This window comes from Thunnus maccoyii, chromosome 4 (genome assembly GCF_910596095.1).
Source record: "Thunnus maccoyii chromosome 4, fThuMac1.1, whole genome shotgun sequence".
Classification (NCBI taxonomy): Eukaryota; Metazoa; Chordata; class Actinopteri; order Scombriformes; family Scombridae; genus Thunnus; species Thunnus maccoyii.
The window spans coordinates 32,405,279-32,427,318 of record NC_056536.1 but is presented as its reverse complement, the minus strand read 5'-3'; the positions used below and the strand labels follow the sequence as shown (position 1 = coordinate 32,427,318).

At 42.2% G+C, this 22,040-nt stretch overlaps 1 protein-coding gene across 1 annotated transcript in view; it reads right to left on the bottom strand.

The window, feature by feature from the left end:
- Positions 1-22,040, bottom strand: part of elk1 (ETS transcription factor ELK1) — a 45,741-nt gene that overhangs the window by 8,432 nt on the left and 15,269 nt on the right. Inside the window, exons 3-10 of the mRNA XM_042409407.1 lie at positions 11,914-12,099; positions 11,631-11,804; positions 10,371-10,517; positions 9,725-10,240; positions 9,487-9,637; positions 3,688-3,824; positions 3,442-3,525; positions 3,225-3,326 (exon numbers count right to left, since the gene is read on the bottom strand). Of these exons, the coding sequence (XP_042265341.1) occupies positions 3,225-3,326; positions 3,442-3,525; positions 3,688-3,824; positions 9,487-9,637; positions 9,725-10,240; positions 10,371-10,517; positions 11,631-11,804; positions 11,914-12,099 (1,497 nt within the window). The remainder of the gene's footprint in view (positions 1-3,224; positions 3,327-3,441; positions 3,526-3,687; positions 3,825-9,486; positions 9,638-9,724; positions 10,241-10,370; positions 10,518-11,630; positions 11,805-11,913; positions 12,100-22,040) is intronic.

Sequence of the window (22,040 nt, the reverse complement as noted above, 5' to 3'; positions counted from 1 at the left end):
TTAGTATTTTAACGATTTTAATCTGCGTGTACCTTTGTTTTTGGAGAGGAGGAGACCTCTGCGGATAATTTGGCTCCCGGGAGAAACCGACCGACCGTTATATTAGAAATAAACCGAACAAGTGTTAGCAGCAGCTCGGCTAACGGCCCATAACGGACGTCCGGTCGTCGCCGAACATCGTCGGAGAAACACTGATTTTTTAGGTAAAACAGCTTAAATTAGTATTTTAACAATTTTAATCTGCGTGTACGTTTGTTTTTGGAGAGGAGGAGACCTCTGCGGGTAATTCGGCTCCCGGGAGAAACCGGCCGAACGTCTGAATCTAAAGTTATAAGAGAAATAAACCGAACAAGTGTTAGCAGCAGCTCGGCTAACGGCCCATAACGGACGTCCGGTGGTCACCAAACATCGTCGGAGAAACAATGATTTTTTTTAGGTGAATCAGTTTTATTCAGTGTTTTTACCTGTAATCACCGGTTCCGTTTGGAGAGGAGGAGACCTCTGCGGGTAAAAACATCCTGAATGATGAACACTGGAGTAATCCTATCCCGGTGAAGCTGGTTATTTAACGAGGAAGACAACAACTCCCATGATCCCTTGCTACTTCACACCGTCATCACACTCCGTCTTTTGTTATTGTTTTGATTGAGACCCCTAGCGGCTGAAATGACATATTGTGCGTTTAATCGCAGAGTTTTTCCATTCCTGCTCCAGTTTGTTTTTTTCCTTCTATGTGATGACCCTTATCTTCAAGAGCATTTATCTTGAGTTTTATATGATCGAGACAGTCCTCGAGCACACCACTACCTCTTTTTCACAAGTTTTTATTCCAGATGTTTCTTGTCTACTTTTCCTCTTTTGATGTAATTCCAGCAGCATCAATGTACACTATGAGACGTGTAACGCTGCCCTCCACATGTGCAGTTTTACCCTCGCTGTGCGTTGATTTGTAGAACAATAATGTTAAACCACAGTGTTCATTTAAACTGAAATCAGGCTGGTCTGGTTTGAGTATACTGAATTTTGCCTCTTTTCCAGAGTCAAAACCTGCTTATAATAAATGTTTGGAGGAGAGTCTTCGTCTGTAGTATCCAAACTGATGATGACGCTAGAATAGAAGGATCACTGAGGTCATTTGGATTCATCCTCAACATATCTGTACCAAACTTTATGATAATTCATCCAGCAGCTGTCTGTCTGTCTCACAGACAGACATCTACAGAGCTGCTCTTCTAAAAACCTGACAGTTGCACCGCTGTGATAATAATATGTGTGGTTCTAATTTGAACTGCAAAATGTGTTGCACAAAAAAATCTACATATTGCAGCAATGTGTGAGGATGAAGAGCTGAACACGTTTGTGCTTTTGATGTGGTTTCAGTTCACAAAGCTGCACACAAACCGGTCAAAGATGTTTGTGGTTGTGAGTAACGGTGCGAAACCTGTAAACAAGTCACAGGTGACATTTTTTTTCTTTTTTCAAGGAGATTTGAAAACATTTGATATTTTGTTCCAAACCTGCTGTCACACGCTGAGATCCAACAGGTTAATTATACACTTTAACTCCTATAATTTAAAACCTTCATTTATATTCTGCTGTTTTATATTTGATTACATTTTAGTAAAAAGGCTCCCTGTTTTCTGCTCCTGTTTAGTATAATGTTCATGTTAAAACAGTCCTGTCATACTCAACGCTCTGCTTAAAACAATACAGTTATCTATCACCTCGACTTTTTTTCTTTTATCACTATCTTAAATGACATTTCCAGTGAAGGTATCTCATATTAAAATCTCTTAAGCATAACGCCTCCCTTTCCTGTTTTCACTGAGAAAACTCAGCAGGGTGAGTTGAGTTTCACTGACAGCAGCTTCAATGGTAAATGGGCTGCATTTATATAAAGCCTTTTTCTAGTCTAACGACCACTTGGAGCGCTTTACAACACACGCCAGCATTCACACACACAGACACACACACACTCAAACACTGATGGCAGAGGCCACCGTGCGAGGTGCCAACCTGCTCATCAGGAGCGATACAACGCTTTACAGTGTTTCTAATACTCATTCACCCATTGCTTCCTGTCTGTTAAAGAACTGACTTTAAGATATTGCTGTTGGTTTATAAAGCAGTGAATGGTTCGGGGCCAAAATACATTTCTGATCTGCTGCTTCCTCTAAGGAGGTCTGGATCAGGTCTGGATCAGGTCTGCTTTCTGTCCCCAGAGTCAAAACTAAACATGGAGAAGCAGCGTTCAGTTTTTATGCTCCACATATCTGGAACAAACTCCCAGAAAACTGCAGGTCAGCTGCGACTCTCAGTTCTTTTAAATCGCAGCTGAAGACTTTCCTGTTTACCTTTCATTAAACCACATTGAGGGTTAATATTTTACACTGCACTGTTACTTTTCTTCTCTTGTTTTATCTGTCTTATTCCCTTTTAGCTTCCTTTTATTTCTAAATGTAACACTTTCTAATTGTTTTTATATGTCTTTTTACTTGTGTTGCTTTTATATTCTGATTTAATACCCTTTGTGCTCTATGTAAACCACTTGAAATGTGCTATACAAATAAACTTGCCTTGCCACTGACACACACACACACACTTTGGAGCAGTTTGGGGTTTAGTATCTTTCGCGAGGACACTTCAACGTGCTGACCGGAGGAGCCGGGGATCGAACCACCGACCTTCCCGATAAGTGAAAAACCACACAGCAACTGAAAAACTAAACTTCCTTCAGAGTTTCTGCAGTTAAATTTAAGTTAAATTAACACCACATGCTGTTGAACGCGTTTCACAATCATAGCGGTCAAAATATGAAAGTATGACGGTAAACCAGCAGGGACGATATGACCTAGAATAATTTTTATCAGACTTCCCGGCAGTTTATAACAGTAATTGGACCCAGATAAGCAGCAGAAAAATGCTAAACTCTCTTCTTTCCCACAGTGACTGGATGCTGCTGGAGCTGCAGCAGTGACAGTGTTTGCTGCAGGTCTGATGCTGCTGACTGAAACTCTAAACAGCTTCCTGCAGCACCTTCTCACCTACAGTCTATAGATGTAAAACGTCTCCCGACAGCTGACAAATGCACACAAAATAATCTTATAACTAACCTTTGGACAGGTCTTTATAAAGGGACTGGTCTTTATTTGTTACTGGCAGTTACAGTATCTGGATTTAGACGGTTATGATAACCATTACACGCAGCGGGCTCGGTGTATTACCTGGAAGGAGAGCTTGGCGGGGGAGCGGGGAGCGATGGGACTGAGCGTGCTCCAGAAGTGGATGGTGGAGGGAAGAGGACTGGGAGTCAGCAGGACCGGAGTCTGGACGGAGAGAAAGAGAGTTTCATATCAGATGAAAAACAACGAAAAAAGTCAGAGAACAAACACAACGTTTCAACACAACAACAAGCGTCTTCTTCGAGGGCGGCGCGTTTACCAGAGCGTGGGAGGTGATGACGGTCGGCGTGAGCGTGTTGGTCGCTGATCCGGGAGCCAATAAACTGTTAACAGCTGCGTTAACCTGCGGAGGAAACAGAGGATGTGATGTCACAGGCTTCGCAGCTGGAGCCCAGTAAGGGGCTGCCAGGGTCGAGGGTTCGATTCCCAACCGCATCAGTTCATTTAATATTCAAGAAAAATTCAAAATAATTGATTGATGTTGTTGAGAGTGCAGGCTGCGGACCTTATCCAGGGAGAGGCCGGGAGGGAGGGAGGGGGAGGAGGGCAGCTCCAGGCCCCGCGGCTTCTTTGGTTTGGGAGGAACGGCGTCTGAGGTCGAGGTCACCGCTGAGGATGATGTCACAGGAGGGACGGAGGTATCTGAGAGAGAGAGAGAGAGAGAGAGAAAAACTGAGAAAAAAACTAATGTGAACACAGAGACTGACGCTCCCACGCTGCTCAAATACAACAAAGTGAGACAACAAATCCTCCCAAATTCTGCAAAAACATCTTCTTCAGATCAAAATCCTTCTGATTCATTTATTCTCCGAAACAGAATAATTTATAACTGCCAGTAAAGCAGAAAATTAATCACCAACTATTCTGAGTCTTTTGTTTTTTAGAAAAAACGCCCAAATTCTTTGATTCCAGCTTCTAAATGTGAATATTTTCTGGTTTCTTTCGTCCTCTATGACAGTAAACTGAATTTTTTTGGGTTATGGACAAAAAAAAACACTCAATATTGTAAAACAAGGCTTTTTCTAACCATTTTCTGATATATTATAAACCAAACTAGTAATAAATGAATCAATACAGATTATTGGATAATAAAAACATTCATTAGTTGCAGCCATTAACTGCCAGTCATAAAAAACACACCAACAACTGAATGAAACTGCATGCAAACAGACTCATGAATGTTAAAAGCGACTTCCTGCTGCTCGCTGTATGAAACAAAGTCCAGCTGATAAATCATCTGGGTGAACGTAGCGGCTCATATTAGTTTATCACACATATATCAGCACCAGCGTATCTGTGGTCTGATCAGTACCAGTAAATGCCAGTAAAGAAATGTCAAAGATAAGTTTGAGGTCATTTGTCCTCCAGAGAGTGTTGACAAGTTTCTTTTTACACTATAAAATATCTCAAACACTGCAGTTTGTATTTTGCCTTTATGTTAAAAAAAGATTTATTGGACTCTGAAATTTGGTTACAGGCATCTGCCTTAAAACTCCAGTACAGGCCGGGCTGCAGAGAGGACTGACATCAGCTGGAGAGTGTTGTTGTTGATATCTGAAACACCCTAACAACCACCCAGAATTAAAGGACGGGCTCACAATTCGTCAAGTGTGTCTGGAGCCCGAATGAACAGTGAAACATGTTTTTCTTGCTGTAATCGTCCCTCCTAAAATCCACCGCAGCAGCCATTTAATAGCTCCTTTATAACTGTCTGTACACACACAATAGCAACTCCTTATCTGCTCCCATAGCAAACACCTACTGACACCAACAACAACCACCTTGAAATGCCCTCAGATATCTCCCCGGTTACCGCTTAGCGACAGCAGACCTGCCAACCCTGGACGAATTTTTTGAGTACCACTTCCCCGACCTGGATGCAAATCACTGCTGTTCACACAATGAATTATTGTACATAATTTGCAAACATACACATAACATGTGTACACATGCAGCAAACTGACAACAATGTGAAGGATGCCTGGAACAGATCGTTTACAAAAATATGTGCAGATGCCAAAACTGTTAGTTGGTCATTTATGCCTGTTTGTCCATTTGTCTTTCACCTGCCTAAACACAGATGATAATAATAATAATAATAATAATAATAATTCACTTTATTTGTATAGCACCTTTCATACAAAATGCAACTCAAAGTGCTTCACTTTTAAAATAAATAAATAAATAAAACTAATACATATACATACATACATACATATACATACATACACACATATATATACACATACATATAGATAGATAAACAAATAAATAATTGAGAACATTAACAGGAAGAATAAAAGGAGGCAAACAGGAAAAATGAATGAATCTTAAGTAAAAGACAATCATTCATCAATAAGAATACAAATGCCTTAAAATGGATTAAAATGTTTGAGTATATGATATGGTGTAAAAGTCATATCATATAAAAGTCATCTTCATGTCATATGTTGAAGAAAGGCTCGGTTAAAAAGATATGTTTTTAAGCATCGTTTAAAGCTTTCAAGAGAGACTGCTTCTCTACCGTGAGGTGTTCCAGAGTTTGGATCTCAAGCAGTCCTGCAGAGGATGATCTAAGGGCTCGTGAGGGAGCATAAGGAATAAGGGAGTCTCTGATGTAGCTCGGCCCTGACCCATTGAGAGCTTTAAAAACGAGTAACAGGACTTTGAAGTCGATTCTGGAGGACACAGGGAGCCGGTGTAGGCTAGCCAAGCCTGGAGTGATGTGTTCTCTATTTTGTTTTTAATAGTCTGGCCGCGGAGTTTTGAATGAGATGTAATCTTTCAATTGACCCTTTAGGAAGACCTGTAAAAAGTGTAGGGCCGTAGTCAACCAAAGAAAATCTTGGTCGACTGAAATCGTACATAATCTTCAACTAATCGATTGGTCGCGGGGGAGGTTGGATGTAACGGGACAGAGTGAACTCAGCAGCCACACATTTCCCTGTTTTGCGTTTTCAGGGTATGCTAACCCATTGTTGCTAACTTTAGAGCTAACCCCCTTCACTACTCCAGCACTTGGGGAAACAACAGACTTTTTTAGCATTTATTAACTGACACACTGTAGTCTGTACTGTACATTTACTGCCACACTGACAACTTACTGCTAACCTTTTCCTCTGACCCGCTCGCATCCACCGTCACTTCTCTGCCGCTCAGTTTCCCGCTCGCTACGCAAACATACTACGCAATTACGTATTCCTTAACGGAGTTACGCTACCAATAGTTTCCAAGGCAACGACACAGAGGTTGACTCGCGTACCAGAGCAGCGCTGCACAGAGACTCCCAAACACTATTGATTCCCGAATGAATGGATATCTGACGTTATTTTTGGCATTAAAAATATTTTTTGGGCCTGGCGGGGGTTCTTGTTGTTATACTTACAGGAGAAACACAGATTCAGTAAACGTTCAGTAAACGTTGAGTACAGTTAGACCCAGCAGTCTCCGTTAGGTTGGGCGAGTTCAAAGTTGTGAAAACAACGGGGGTGTTTTGAATACACCCCCGTTGTTTTCACAGGTAATTTGTTAGTCTGTCCCTCCCGCCGCAGGAAATAATGGATTAATCCTGGAAAGCTGTTGAGGTAGCACTTTTCTCCTTGTGAAAGTAACACGGAGATTATTTGACCAATGAGAATTTGGTCAGATGAGAGCATATCGACCAACTAATCGAGCAGTCGACTGGGAGACTACAGCCCTAAAAAAGTGCATTGCAATAGTCTAATCTACTTGAAATTAAAAAAAAGCATGAATTAGTTTTTCAGCACCTTGTTGAGTCAGGAATGGTCGAACCATGGCAATATTTCTGAGATAAAAGAATGCTGTTTTAGTCACTTTGTTTATATGGGATTTGAAGCTTGAGACAGAATCTAAAATGACTCCTAGGCTTGTTACTTCTGGTTTGATTAAAGGAGTCAGGTTGCCAAGTCTTTGAAGGATCTCAATTAATAAGATTTCTGTTTTTTCCTCATAAAAAGTCATCACTCATCCATTTATTGATTGTGGACAGACAGGTAGTCAGAGAGTTTAGAGCAAGTGGATTGCTTGGTTTTACAGATATATATATAATTGTGTATCATCGGCATAGTGTGTGGAAGTTAACATCATGTTCTCTGATGACATCACCTAGCAGAAGCATATATATTGAGAATAGCAGAAGCCCAAGGCAGCTCCCTTGTGCAACACCAGAAGTTATGACACATGTTCCCCAAGACTAATGAAAGACTTCCTTCCTGTAATGTATGTCAGGAACCAGTTTGAGAGGCCGACCCAGCTCTCAAGGCGATTTATGAGATGAACACAAGGAACACAATTTCACTCAGGCTACACACTAACCTCCCACTACTGCTGCATTTACATAGTTCATATTGTTTTCACCTTCACAATAATCAAACTTTAAACCAATTTGATTTTTGAAAATATGATTTTCAGCTAATTTGAACAGATGATGACAATGTAGCTGTAAAACCCAAACCAGCCTTAAATAAATATTTTAGAGCTGGTTAATACAACAGTTCTCATTATAGGAAGGTTATAACTCAGTGGTATGATGATCTAATGACAATACAGGCTGAATATAAACATGGCTGCTGAAACTATAGGAGTCATCACATCCCTCCTTAAATATTGTACTTCATTTGCAGTGAGGGGTTGTTTCCTTGAAATTTTCCTTGAGTAAGCAAAGTTATAAACTACAGTGCCAACACACACACACACACACACACACACACACACACACACACACACACACACACACACACACACACACACACACACCAGGCCACAGGTCCATCATGCCACTGCTCCTCTCATTACAGTTACGGGTTTAGCTGCAACAATAATTATGACTACACACAATGAAAAAGTCACGTTTTACAATCTGCGACATACGGACAATATATCCTAACGTTACTTTGCCACTTTAAATGCCTGGTGAACAAGCAAGCTAGCTTGAAAATTATGTAACTTTAGGCTAACGGTATTAACGTTAAATATTTTCCCAAAATTGGAAGGTCTGCCTTAACATAACACAATTCACAACTTCAACTTTCCACATCCACCCCAGTCCGTTTACGTTAACAAAGGAAAAGTTAAAAGTAGCATCCTCACTTGAGGAAATAACCAGCTGGAATGAGAGGGGGGATCATGAGGGTTAAAATCAGTGACATGTATTTGTCAAGTGTGACTGTATCATGGATGTATGGACCATATCCCCGCTGATATTTGGGTGAAGGCTGGAGGAATGAATCCGGTGCTATGATTGGTCGAACTCTTCTTCTTCTGTTGCTTTTCGGCAGGCTACAAGCTGCTGCCTCTTGCTGTCGGACTTGAGTTCTGCATGTGCACAACTGAACCATAGATTTATGAATCGAACTCACAGGCGTCACCAGCTTTTGCGTAGTTTAGAGTGACAAATCGTAGCAGCGCACTTTGATGTCAAAATGCGTAGTACAGGTTGGCAGATCTGCAACAGGTGACTTTGCTGTGATGTAGAACCTGTGTTCTTTTTCCCCTGAAGGTGAATGTTAATCCCAGTTAGAAACTAGTACCGTCTTTCTTTTTCTTATTGTTATTCACCACAACTGACCGATCCCCTCCAGACATGTATTAATATAAAAATACTCTGCTTGGAATGATAAGGAATGTGATATGAGTGATACATATGTTCCACAAACAAGTATTATTACCACGTTAAAATCCTAAAAAAAATGGCATCTACTCTTTCTCCCTCATTAAAAATCCAGAATATATATATATGCAAATATCATTATTTTCAGAGGTTTAACTCCTGGACACCAGATGTCTCCTCCTTCACTGTAAAGTCTGTTCTCAGTGTGAATACTGGACCACGATTGGCTTCCAAACTAGATGTGATGTCACAAATCCTGCTCGTAGGCCCCGCCCCTTAAAAAATCTGATTTTCGGTGAGCTCAGAGAAACTTTTCTCCTTCGGCAGATGAAGGTGAAAACAAACTGAACATAATATCATTCTGCACAGTGAAGCTCAAACACACAACTGAAAGAAACAAGAATAAAATCATCATCCGCCCTGCAGGGACCAGAGAGAGAAGTGAGCTTTTAGTTATATCTGGTACAATAACTGTATTGTGCATCGTCCCTGTTCAATGAACAATGAAATAAAAAATACTCCATAAAATCTCCTCTGATGTTTGGGCAGACAGTCTTCATTTAGGAAACAAGCTAGTGACACAGCTGCTACACAAACAAGCCAAACAGTATCTAATAACACCTTAGCAGCTCCATAGAAACCACATAGCAACGCCTAAAGAAAAGAAAGAGTTACCTGTTAGCGAGTCCTTGGCCTCCCCCTTTGCTCCCCACTCCCCTCCAGGTTGTTGACCTCCGACCCCAGGCTCCAGGCAGGAAGGGGGCGGGCTCTCCACGATGGTGAGGGGGGGCTCTGCTTCCCCGGAGCCACAGATCAGCTGAGGAACCTGTAAAAACGAGCACAGACGAGTCAAACAAATCAACCGGTTAATCAAATCATGAACTGATGATGGTTTATCTCCTCCTCCTCTCACCTGTTTCTCCTCCAGAGACACCATCTCCAGCAGCTCCTCCCTTGATGGCAGGTTCTCCTCCTTGATGACGATGGGGGGAGGAGGAGGACGTGTGGTGGTTGGAGCAGAAGGAGCAGCGACGGAGGGAGGCGCAGCCGCCATGGCCGCCTGCTGCTGCTGTTGTTGCTGCTGCTGCTGCTGCTGTTGTTGCTGCTGCTGCTGCTGTTGCTGCTGCTGCTGTTGTTGTTGCTGCTGCTGCTGCTGAGGAGGAGGAGGGTTGATGATGACGAAAACGGGCGGGGGGTGATTCTGGTGAGGAGCAGCGTGGGGGTGAGGAGGGAAGCTGGCAGTGTTGGCGACTCCCCCGCAGTCATCCTGTTGCGGCACCTGGGGGCCCATGGCGACGTGGGGCGGAGGGACGGGACTCACCGACCCACCGACGGGACCCAGGGGGATGAGGGGGGTGAGGGAGGAAGGATCCCCGATGCTGGTGAGATAAATCTGGGGAGGGTCGTTCAGCGGAGGAGCCGGAGGATTCTGGGAAAGAAAGAAAGAAAACTGTTGGACATACAGCAGTGGAGCTAAAATTGTCCTGATGGTGGCGCTGGAGGACAGCTAACAAGGTCGTTAAAATGTGACCCGTGAGGGGGCGTGGCCTATTATTGACCTGTGATTGACTGGAGGTGTTGGCAGGTATCTGGGGGCTGAGAGCTGGAGTCGGACAGGGAGATGGCTGAGTGACGATCACCTGGAGAGCAGGATCAACAGCGCCGCCTACTGATGGAGAGGATTTAGACTCCGATAATAAACAGACCTGAGAGGAGGAAGAGGAGGAAGAGGAAGAGGAAACAAAGCCAGGAGAGAGATCAGAATATTTTAATGCTTTGAGTAACAGCAGAACTTTGTGTTAAAATGCTTTGTTTTTGTTGTTTTTTTTTTGTCAAACTTGTGTGCGGCATCACCTCAGTGTTTAGTCTATGGGACCAGAGCACAGCCCACTATAGTTACTGTATCACCTGCTGTTGTATCTGTGTGTCTCTGGACAGCACACAGCATGAGTTAATGTATCTACCAGTGTTTCCCAGAGGTTGACTGCTTTGGCCTGGGGGCGATGCCGGAGGGGTTGGGCACACATTTCTTCTTTCTCTATTTCTCTGTTTAGCGTCTGCAGGTTAGGCTAACCCACTGTCGCTAACTGTGGAGCTAACAGCAACAGATGTGTCTTGAGAAGCTGCAGTATTTATTAACTGACACACTATAGTCTGTACTGTACATTTACTGCCAGATTGACCACTCACTGCTTCTCTAATCCACTCACATTCACCGTCACTTTTCTGCCGCTTGCTCTTTCACTCAACCGCTCACTCACCTGCTACGCCACATTTTATGCACTACCCTGTTCCTTAAACAGAGCTGCACTATCACGAGTTTCTCAGGCAACGACACAGAGGTTGACTCACAACTCGGGGCTCCCAAACGCTTTAAATTTCCGAATGAATGGATATTTGGCTTTATTTTGGGCATTAAATTTTTTTTTTTTGACCTGGCAGCCCGCCAGTCCTGTACTATTGTGTCCTCAAAATTCCACAGTGCAATGATATGTTCACCAATTCCTAGGGTTGTGCAATCGTTTTTATTTTCATATCAACCTACTGTCATAACCAGAGATCTCTGATAGACGAGCCCATCACCTCCTCCATCACTCCACCAGATTTAGATTTTATTTTCTACAACAATTTAGTTCCTTAATATTGAAAACAACTATGACCATGACTATCGATCAGATTGACTATCTGATCGATAGTCACAAGCCTATGAGACACACTAGAATACAACAACGTGCAAAATCGATTTTGCGTAGATCGAAGCGTGTTTGTTCGCATGTTTGGGGTCAGTCTTTCTCTCTCTCTCTCTCTCTCTCTCTCACCTCTCTGGCCGTAAGGTCCACCTTGGAGGCGGGGTCTTGTTGCAGCAGCAGCTCTGTTTTGATTGGCCGTGGGTTGGGCGAGGCCTGCAGTGATTGGATGGTGAAGGTGGAGTAGAGGCCAGACTTCATGTAGTCGTTACGGGAGCTTTTCTGGGAGCTGCTGGGTGAGGAGCGCTGCGGATCCACACAGAAACCAATCAATCAATCAATCAGTGCGATCATATCAGTGTGTTTCTCCATATCCTGCAGAAATCCACAAAGGGAAAATAATGCCAAAGTGTACCTGTGGTAAACCCTTTGATGGACAGGTTGAGGCCACGCCCACAAGGCCTTTTGATTGGCCGTTTGGGTCGGCGTTGTCCCTCCTCTGGCTCTCGTCTCCGTTACGTATCCCGTCAGGCAGCGAGGGGTCGGGCTGACTGACGAACTTGTAAACAAACTTCTGACCGCTCACCTTCTTTATGATGTTCTGAGAATGTAAAAGAAAACTGAATCACAGGTTATCATTTGATGTATTTCTTCAATATATCATACATGTTTCAGACAGTGTTTAAGTTCAGTTTAGTGTTAGTTAGTGTTTCACACATGTTCTAAATTCCTCTGTGCTATATATATTCTAAACTTAGTTCTTTGCTGTGTAAGATGAGGCAGTTGTGTGTTTAACAGTTAAGTTTATTCTGTTATACCCTTACCTGAGCCAGTGATAAGATAAACTGTAGTTATGTAGATGTTTATGTGTAAAACTGATAAGCTTTAGAGGATAGTGTGGTTTGTCCTTAATTTAATATAGCAGGGATGTTATTTTGTGATGCTACTTGGTGCATGCTTATGTACTGTCATATATGGTCGTAAAGAAAGACTGTTCCTAGGTTAGCTGAACTTCTGACCTATGTTTCTATCTGAGGGTTGGTTGCTGACCTGTAAGGTTAGTAAGCAGATGTCATAAATTCTGTACAAGTAGTATTTAAGGGACTGGTTAAGTGCCAACCTTTCAGACAAAGAAAAGATAGCTAGGTGGTACGTATTCTTTGTCTCCAGAACTATGATGCATTATACTTCTGATTGTATTATTTGATTACACTATTTCATAACCTGACAATGCTCTCTTGTGTGTTTATTGAGTGATCTGCAATTTCCCATTACATTTTGGGGGCTCGTCCGGGATGCTAACCTGCCGACCTTTTCTCGTAAGACTGACGGACTCCACGATCGGGACAGTCCTAGGAGACTGAGGAACCTCGACGCCCAGTAAGAAAGGGTTTTTTCGGGACGCCTGACGTCTTCCTTTCGAGAAACGGGACGGCAGTAAGTTGAAAGAACCACTTTTATGGGGACTTGTATTGGCAACTGTTGATCTGATTATGTGGAAATTGCATTTGTTTGTTGCTTTTAAATTCTAAATTGGTGGGTTTGACTATGCATTGTTGGTTGTTGAAATAATGGAGTCATAAGGTTGGGTTTGGGGTTGGAGTCCCCTGTGTGCACTGTAAAAAAGGCAGGGTTAGAGTCCGCTGCCAGGGTCCCTTTCAAGGTTAGAGTCCTTGATAAAAGCTAATAGGGGTTAGAGTCCCCAAGGCTAAAAGTGCGAGGTAAGATCGGGAACAACAAACGTGAGCCTGCGTACAATACGAGGTGAGATCAGAGTTCCATCAATATGTGAGCCTGCGTAACTAAAAGCCAGATAAATAAAAGGGGTTAGAGTCCCCAAAAAGGCCTAAAATACGAGGTGAGATCAGAGTTCTATCAATATGTGAGCCTGCGTAAATTGTTAAGAAGCGCTTAGTACGGTTAGAGTCCGTGCTGTACAGTACTGTTTTTCTTTGTTTGAGTTATTGCATTTCCCTGTGTGGTTATGTGTCGGCGGCTTCTGTCTGCTTGATGTCTGGGTGTAGACCAGTTCAGGAAATTTTTCCCCACATAAATGCTAACAATTAGTTGTTGAACTCACGAGGAAAAAAAAACAAAACAAAAAAAAAAAAAAAAAAAAAAAAAAAAAAAAACACAAGATAAATAAATAGAATAAATAAATAAAGACGAAAAGTGAGTTATGCTGAATGCATAGACTAAATGAAAATAGTTCAACGTGGACTGTTTTGTATGAGTAATTAATGATGCCTGTCCACCTTTTTGGTGATTTACATCGCATGCATTATCAATCTCTTGATGAGCAAGGTCAAATTTTCCTTTCTCCTATTGAAATTATTGAACGCACTGCACAGTTGGTGTGGCGTATTTTTTTAAGTTCTTTTCAACAAGGAAAGGACAAAAAGAAGTGTGAGAAATAGTAATTTGTCTGATTAGGTTAGTGGTCAGACTAGGGAATCAGACAGCTGGTACATATTTTGTCTCCTCTGTTTCTACAGCAGACAGTTAGTCTGTGGAAGATATTTTTGTCACACATTCATTCAGTCCCTGAGTGCATGTCAGTAGGTGAAGAAAAGGGATAGTTTTTTGAAGGTTTCTTTCCTTTTTCTTTTTTCTTTCTCTTTTTGAAAAAGTTAATATAAGATTCATTAGAAGGTGTTTATTTAAATATCTTAACATAGTATTATATAATTGGAACAGAATCGCCATGGGTGCCATTAACAGCAATCAGAAAAACCTTCAAAGTCCAGCAAAAGAAATGTTTGATAAGTATGGCTCTGTTGCCGTACAATTTTTGCCAAAGTGGCATAAGAATTCAGGATTTCCTCAATATGGGAGTCTACAACATGCTTCTCTTAGGAATCTGAGAAAAAAAATAGCAAAGAGATTTGAGGATAAAATTAAGAAAGCTAAAGTACGAGCTGCTAAGAAGGTTAATGATAGATGGACAAAACAAATTGAAAGTTTGAAATTGTGGGAAAAAGAAGCAGACAATAGAGAAAGAACTGAAAAAATGTGTAAAAGTGTTAGAACATTTGTTTCCTTGTGTGTGGATGACACATACAACAAATTGGCACAAATGACGCCAAAAGCCCTTGTTGAAGAAATAACGAGTACAACTTATTACACAGTGCCATTTTGTGATCATGTAGCAGATTTTGACTCGCGGTGGCCACGAAGTGGTTCTTTTGAGAAGTCTCAGATATTGTTGTTGCATGAGTTAACAGCTCCACCCAGTCCTTTAGGCCCTTCTGATTGGGATTATGGGTATATGATAGAATGTGTTGGGGTATGGGATGCCATCAGTCGAAAGATTTGTCACACGAAGCAGATAATTGGCAGTCGTCCTAAAATAACACCGCCCGCTACTACTATGGTCAGTGTTCATAAGGTGGATGATTTGTTGGACTGTCCAGCAAGAAGTCCTCCTCCACAGTTGGGAGATGTGGCTCCTCCCAGTGAGCAACAATATCACCCACAGCTGGGAGAAGGAGCTGTAGGAGGAGCTGTAGGAGAGGTATTTATAGAATCAGAGGAAAGTAAAGGAGCTGCTGTAGTGTCACCTATCAGCCGTCCCCCTCCACCATATGCTGGGTTGCTGGAGCAAGCCATGAAACCACCAACACTAACACCTCAGAAAACACCACGTCTTTGTGCTGCTGAATGGTTGACTCCAATGGTGGTGAGGAGAAAAACAAGTTTCAATCCAGGTGGCCTAGCTATGACAAGGTCAGGAACTGTTTATCAGCCCACAATGTCAGCTTCAACATTGGATCTTCCGTCTGCTGCTCCAGAGGAGGGAGCATGTGGAGGTGCTTTTGGAGACACATTTCTTGGCCCAATGATAGAGTGCCCTAATGGAGCTGGGGGTGTACAGCATGTTTATAGACCATGGAAGATAACAGAATTGCAGGCTATCATTGACAAACTTCCAGACCCTAAGAATAATGGAAAAGTCTTTGCAGACGCTTTGGCAAAGATGGTAATACAGTGTAAACCCACTGCTGCTGAATTGGAGCATGTTTGTGCTACTAAGATGGGTCTTGCCTGGGGAGAAGTTAAGCCTGCTAATTGGGATCCAGCTGCCCCATGGACTGTTGCAAATGGCGCCCCTTATCAAATGCAGCTGGCAGCTTTGTGTCAAGCATTGGTGACACAATTTAAACCAGTCATAAATATGACAACTGTAAATGCATGTGTGCAAAAACCAGAAGAATCGTTTGATGATTATTTCTTCAGAAAGCTCCAAGTTTTTAACACACATAGTGGAAATGAACAACCAGCTAACACTGTCGATGATACTGTGTGGGAAAGACAGTTTGTACAGGCCTTGGTGGATGGTCTGTCTCCGGAAGTGAGAGCTATTTTCGTCAGACACTGTGTGGCATGGCAAACTGCCAGATTGAATGACATTAAAAGATATTGCATACATGCTGAGACTGTTCTTCAGGATGAAAGAAACCAGCAAAAGAAGAAATCTAAAGTAGTGGCTGAAAGATTGCAGATGGTTCAGATGGCTTATTATGCTCCACCTGTAAGAGGCAGAGGTCGAGGACGAGGAAGAGGTAGAGGCTTCTCCTTTAACAATAGAGATGGAAGCGAGGCCTGTTGGAAGTGTGGCCAAATGGGCCACTGGGCCAGAGACTGTCCTGTTGCAATGTCGGAGGAATGGGATGGTGGACAAGGAGTGGCACGTCCTCCACCTGGCAATGTGTCTGTGAATAGACCATTTGGAAGAAGGAATCAACTATCACAGAGAACATGACTGTCTGAGCAAGTCTCAAATCCTTCTATTATTCAGGAGAAGGAGAGTGAAAAACCTCAAATAAATAATTCTGAAAACTCTGATCTATTTTACCTTTCTCTTTGCTTCAAGTCTAAAGAACTTCCAATGTTTAAAATCACAGTCCACGGTACCACCTATGAAATGCTGGCTGACACAGGAGCTACTGAATCAACATTAAGATCGGCAACAGAAGCTTTCCATTTGTCTCAAAAAATTAAGACTTGCATTGGAGTCTCCGGAACACCTATAAAGTGTAAGGTGACCAAACTGTGTCCAGTAGAATGTGAGGAATTTGGTGTTTCAAAAATACAGCATTCATTTGTCATTGTCCCAGAGTGTCCGGTGAATTTGGCAGGAAGAGATTTGTTATGTGCTTTGGGCTTGACTATTGAGTGCACAGAAAAAGGTTTAGTGTTGAAAAAATCTGATCATTGTGACGAAACTTTGGCTGTTATGGTGTGTCACTCCCCAGCTGTTGAGTATTGTTGGAGCATAGACCCTTCTTCAGTTGTGCAGGAATTGCATGATTTTGTTGAGACTCATAGTGATGAAATGTTTTTTAGACATGATTTATGCAGCTATAAGTGTGTGTCACATGTGACATATGAAGGTGTAGATGAACAGTTTAAGGAAGAGTGGAACAGACAAATACAAGAGGAAAGGTTGCATGGTAATGGTATTGTGGTCACAGAGGATTTTGTTGTTTTGCTTGTTGATCTAAATGAAATGCAGAGGAAAGTGTTTCGGAAGATTGGTGTCCCTTATGTTGTTTTGGCCAGTTCGCCAGCGCTTTCAGATTATGATGTAGGGATGGTACTACAAGGCATGGATGTGTCCTGTTGTGACACTAATTTAGCTATAGGCCAGAAGGTGAACTGTGAAAAGGGAGTCATTCTCCATCCTTTCCACTGTACATTTAGCGCCCACAGGACAATTCAATTGGTTGATCAGTTTCCCCTTGTGGTCCATAATTTTGTGATGGACAGTTTTGAGTCTAAAGAAAACCATCCAGCATTGGAAGGTGTTCCTAAACAATTGTGGGCAACACATAAATATGATGTGGGTCTGATCAAGGATGCCACTCCATTAGTAGTGGTTCCTAAATCAGATTACAGGCCTAATAAGCGACAATATCCTCTGAGGCCCGATGCAGAAGAAGGTATGACTCCTATTATTGAGCAACTCTTGAACGATAAAATTATTGTTCCAGCTCCAACTTCTCCATGTAATACCCCACTCCTTCCAATAAAGAAAGCTGATGGCAAATCTTGGCGACCTGTTCATGATCTGCGTGCTGTGAATGAAGCTGTGTTTGCCCGTGCAGCAGTTGTACCCAATCCAGCTACAATCTTGTCTTCAGTACCTGGTAATGCAAAATGGTTCACTGTGATAGATTTGGCAAATGCTTTCTTTAGCATTCCAGTTGATCTGGCTTCACAATATTGGTTTGCTTTTACTTTTAAAGGTAAAAAATATACTTGGACCAGAGTTCCTCAAGGATTTGCAGAATCACCAACAGTTTATTCAGCTGCATTGCAGGAAAATTTAGCAGGTTTTGTATTTCCCAAGGGAAGTACTTTAATTCAGTATGTAGATGATTTGCTTGTGTGTTCGATATCTGAGGAAAACTGCATCGCGGATACAAACGCCCTTTTAAAATATTTAGCTTTGCAGGGACATAAAGCGTCGCTAGAAAAACTCCAGCTGGTAAAACAAGAAGTGCACTATTTGGGACATGAGATCTCACAAAATAAACGAACAATTGGCAAAGACAGAATTCAAGCGGTACTGTCAATGCCTAAACCAATGACGAAGAAACAGGTGCTATCCTTTTTGGGATGTACAGGCTACTGTAGACAGTGGATCTGTGATTATGCTAAAATAGTTCAACCACTTTCAGACATGGCGCATGCGACTGGACTGACTGCACATGACTTAGTGACTTGGACTCCTGAAGCTACTAACTCTTTTGTAAAACTGAAGGAAGCCTTGGCTTCTGCTCCAGCCTTAGGCATTCCTGATTTGTCAAGGGATTTCACTTTGGCAGTGGATGAGAAGAAAGGGTTTTATAGTGCTGTTTTGCTTCAGAAGCATGGTGATAAACTTAAGCCAGTTGCTTATTATTCTCAAAGGCTTCCATCTGTTGTGAGAGGGCTTCCTCCTTGTTCTAGAGCAGTGGCTGCGGCTGCAGCGGCTGTGACAGCTTCTTCTTCTTTAGTGGCTTACAGATCTTTGACTGTTTTGGTTCCACACGCTGTGGCTACTATTCTTCTTCAAGCTAAGACGGCTCATTTTACCCCAGCTTCTACCCTCCATTATTATAACATTTTGAGTCTTCCACATGTCACCTTGCAAAGGTGTAATGTCTTGAATCCAGCCACCCTTCTTCCTATTGAGGAGGATGGGGAAGCTCACGACTGTCTGGCAGTTATTGCTGAAACAGTAACTCCTAGACAAGATCTTTCTGTTGAACCTCTTCTTAATCCTGACCTGATTTATTATGTGGATGGATCAGCTAGAAGGTTGGAAGGAATAGGGGCTGTTGGTTATGCCATTGTTACTGATCATGAAGTGGTGGAATCAGCAAGACTTCCAGCTCATCTTTCTGCTCAGGCTGCTGAGCTTTTCGCTTTAACAAGGGCATGCATTCTTGCATCTGGAAAATCTGTTACTATCTATACTGATAGCAGGTATGCTTTTGGAGTAGTACATGATTTTGGGACTTTGTGGAAGAATAGAGGATTCCTTACGTCACAGGGTACCCCGATTCAACATCATCAACTTGTTGGCAATCTTCTTGAGGCTATCTTGCTTCCATCTCAGATAGCTGTTTGTAAGTGCCAAGCACATGTTAGGATTGGAGATGCTGTTTCTAAAGGAAATTCTCTTGCTGATTCTGCTGCTAAGTCTGCTGCGGTTTCATCTGAAATGCATTCGCTTCAAATGTACCTTGCTTTTCCAGCGGCTCAGACCCCTTTTGATCCACACATGTCCCTTAAAGACATCCAATCAATGGCCAGTGCAGCAGAGAAGACTGCGTGGAGGAAACATGGTCGTTGTGATTCAAAGGGAGTCTGGAGGGGTCCACGAGATAAACCTTGCTTGCCTAAGCAACTTTTCCCCTACATGGCGAAGCTCTCCCATGGACCGGATCATGTTTCAAAGGGTGGTATGACTGAATTCATTGCACAAAATTGGGACTCCATTGGCTTTAGCACCGTAGCAGAAAACTTTTGCAAAAGATGCCTGGTGTGTGCTCAACATAACATAGGTAAGTCGCACAACACGACACAATCAGCATTTCCTATTCCTGATAGTCCGTTTCAACATCTCATGATGGATTTCATTGAATTAACTCCAGCTAGAGGATATAAGTATTGTCTGGTTGTTGTAGATATGTTCTCCAAGTGGATAGAAGCTTTTCCCTGTAAGCAGGCAGATGCAAAATCTACTGCTAAACATTTGTTGCAGGAAATTATTCCACGATGGGGGATTCCGGAAAAATTGTCATCGGATAATGGCTCTCATTTTGTTAATAATACAATCTCATACCTGGCGGAAAAAACAGGTATTGATTTAAGACAGCATTGTGCTTACCATCCACAGAGTGGGGGTGCTGTTGAGAGAGCTAATGGAGTGTTGAAAAACAAGCTCACGAAAATGATGGAAGAAACGCAGTTAGATTGGGTTTCTTGTCTCCCCCTGGTGTTAATGTATATGAGGGGAAGGCATCACTCTACTACAGGTCTCTCTCCACATGAAGTTTTGACAGGAAGAGTTATGCCTATAGGCCAAAATCTGTATAAGGGAACACACACAGATCAAATTCTTGTAGATGAGGCTATAGTGGCCTACTGTAAGAAGTTAACTCAAGTAATGAGTTCAATTTCTGTTCAGGTGAAAGCAGCTCTTCCATCGCCTCTGAGGGAAGGAGAAACAACCCATCCTTTCCAGCCAGGAGATTGGGTTTTGGTGAAGGATCTGAGGAGACGACATTGGCATTCTCCGCGGTGGAGAGGTCCATACCAGGTCCTGCTTACTACACCAACGGCAGTAAAAGTCAAGGAGAGGACAACTTGGATCCATGCGTCCCACTGTAAGAGGGCACCAATACCATGAGATGCCCAAATTCAAGGTTGTGGGATTGCTTATGCTGGTGCATTTGCTACCATCTGTTGGAGGCTTAATGACATTAAATGCAACCCTGGAAGAGCACATTGCAGACTTAGTGGAAACAACGCAGACTCAAGATGTCTCATCAGCGGGAATTCATGGAAAGGCAAAGAGGCAAACTCTGCTGGAACCAATACAGACTGATGATGTAAATGAGCTAGATGATAATTACCTACAGCCATTGGGTGAGAAGGGTAATACATGGTATGAAATGATGGCCTATATGGTAAAGCACACATATCCAGATAGGAGAGGAATGATAGCTGTGGTTACGCCTCCTTGTAATAGCATAGACATGTGTTTAAGTCCTGTTGGAAGACCACTGAGGAAAGATGAAATGAAGGGTGTTTCTTGCGAGTATGAGCAGCAAATTGGGAAGCAGTACTTTCAGAGTTCGTTTGATGTTGAGTGTGATAGTAAGTATGGCAAAATTATTCCGATTCATAGTGCTACAGATCTTAGGAGTAGACCGGAGCCTGTTGGTCAGGTTCGGGTGTTAGAAAAGCCACCCTATTGTTTTTGTTACCAGGATGGGAATCCTCCATATGCATCTGGACAGGATATGATTGAAACAGTGTTCATGGGTGTGGCGGAATGTAAGGAGTATGGAGGGAGGTATCCTGGTGTGTATAAGTTTCATGGAAATGGAAAGACTGTAGTAATACAAGAGGGTCCTACTATTGGATATTCAGCCACAGGTGCTTTGATAGATCTTGTTTTTATGTGTGGGGGTCAAAATTATTATTATTATTTGCCTAGGTTTTGGTCAGGATGCTGTTACTATGTTCATTTGACAGTACCAGTAAACTTAATTCAGATGACAAGACAATGGGAAAATACTTCTTCGGCTGAAGCAAGTGAGTTAAATAGTACACATGTTAGAAAGCCTAGATCACTTCCTACAGAGCTTACAGATATAACAGCCTTTGGTCAGCAAGCAGCTTTTGGTCAACAAGTTTCTTGGTATGATAAGTTTATGAGTTTCTTCTTTCCACAAATAGCAGTAACTGCTATGTCTTTGCATGTAGATAGATTATCTTATACTATGTGGGGGTTTGCAAATGCAACAATGAAAGGGTTTTCACTCATAAAGGATACTTTAAAGTCTCATAGATTGACCTTGTTGAAACATCAACAAGCTTTGGATTTTTTACTAGCTAAAACTGGAGGTTTGTGTGCGACTCTAAATTTGACTGGTGGTTCTTGTATGACTTTGATTCCGGATGTTACGGATAATTTGACAGATGTTATCACTGTTTTAGGCCGTTTTCAGTCTTCTTTGTATTCTAAACCTAGAATTGAGAATCCTTATCGCAGTTGGTTGGTTAATATCTTTGGATCATGGGGAGCAGGTATATTACAGTTACTTTTGCCAGTTGTTGGAGTAATATTGTTGTTTTTTGTAATGATTATGTGCGCTTTGAGTTGTGTTAAAGTTATGATTCGCAAGGTGGTTAACACCTCATTGACTGCTGTAGCAATACAGTCTGATATGAAAAGACCTTTGTCTAATACGTTATTGGACACCCACTCGTATCTAATGGCTGAGGGTAATTGTAGGGATATTGGTGATGAAAACTACCTTC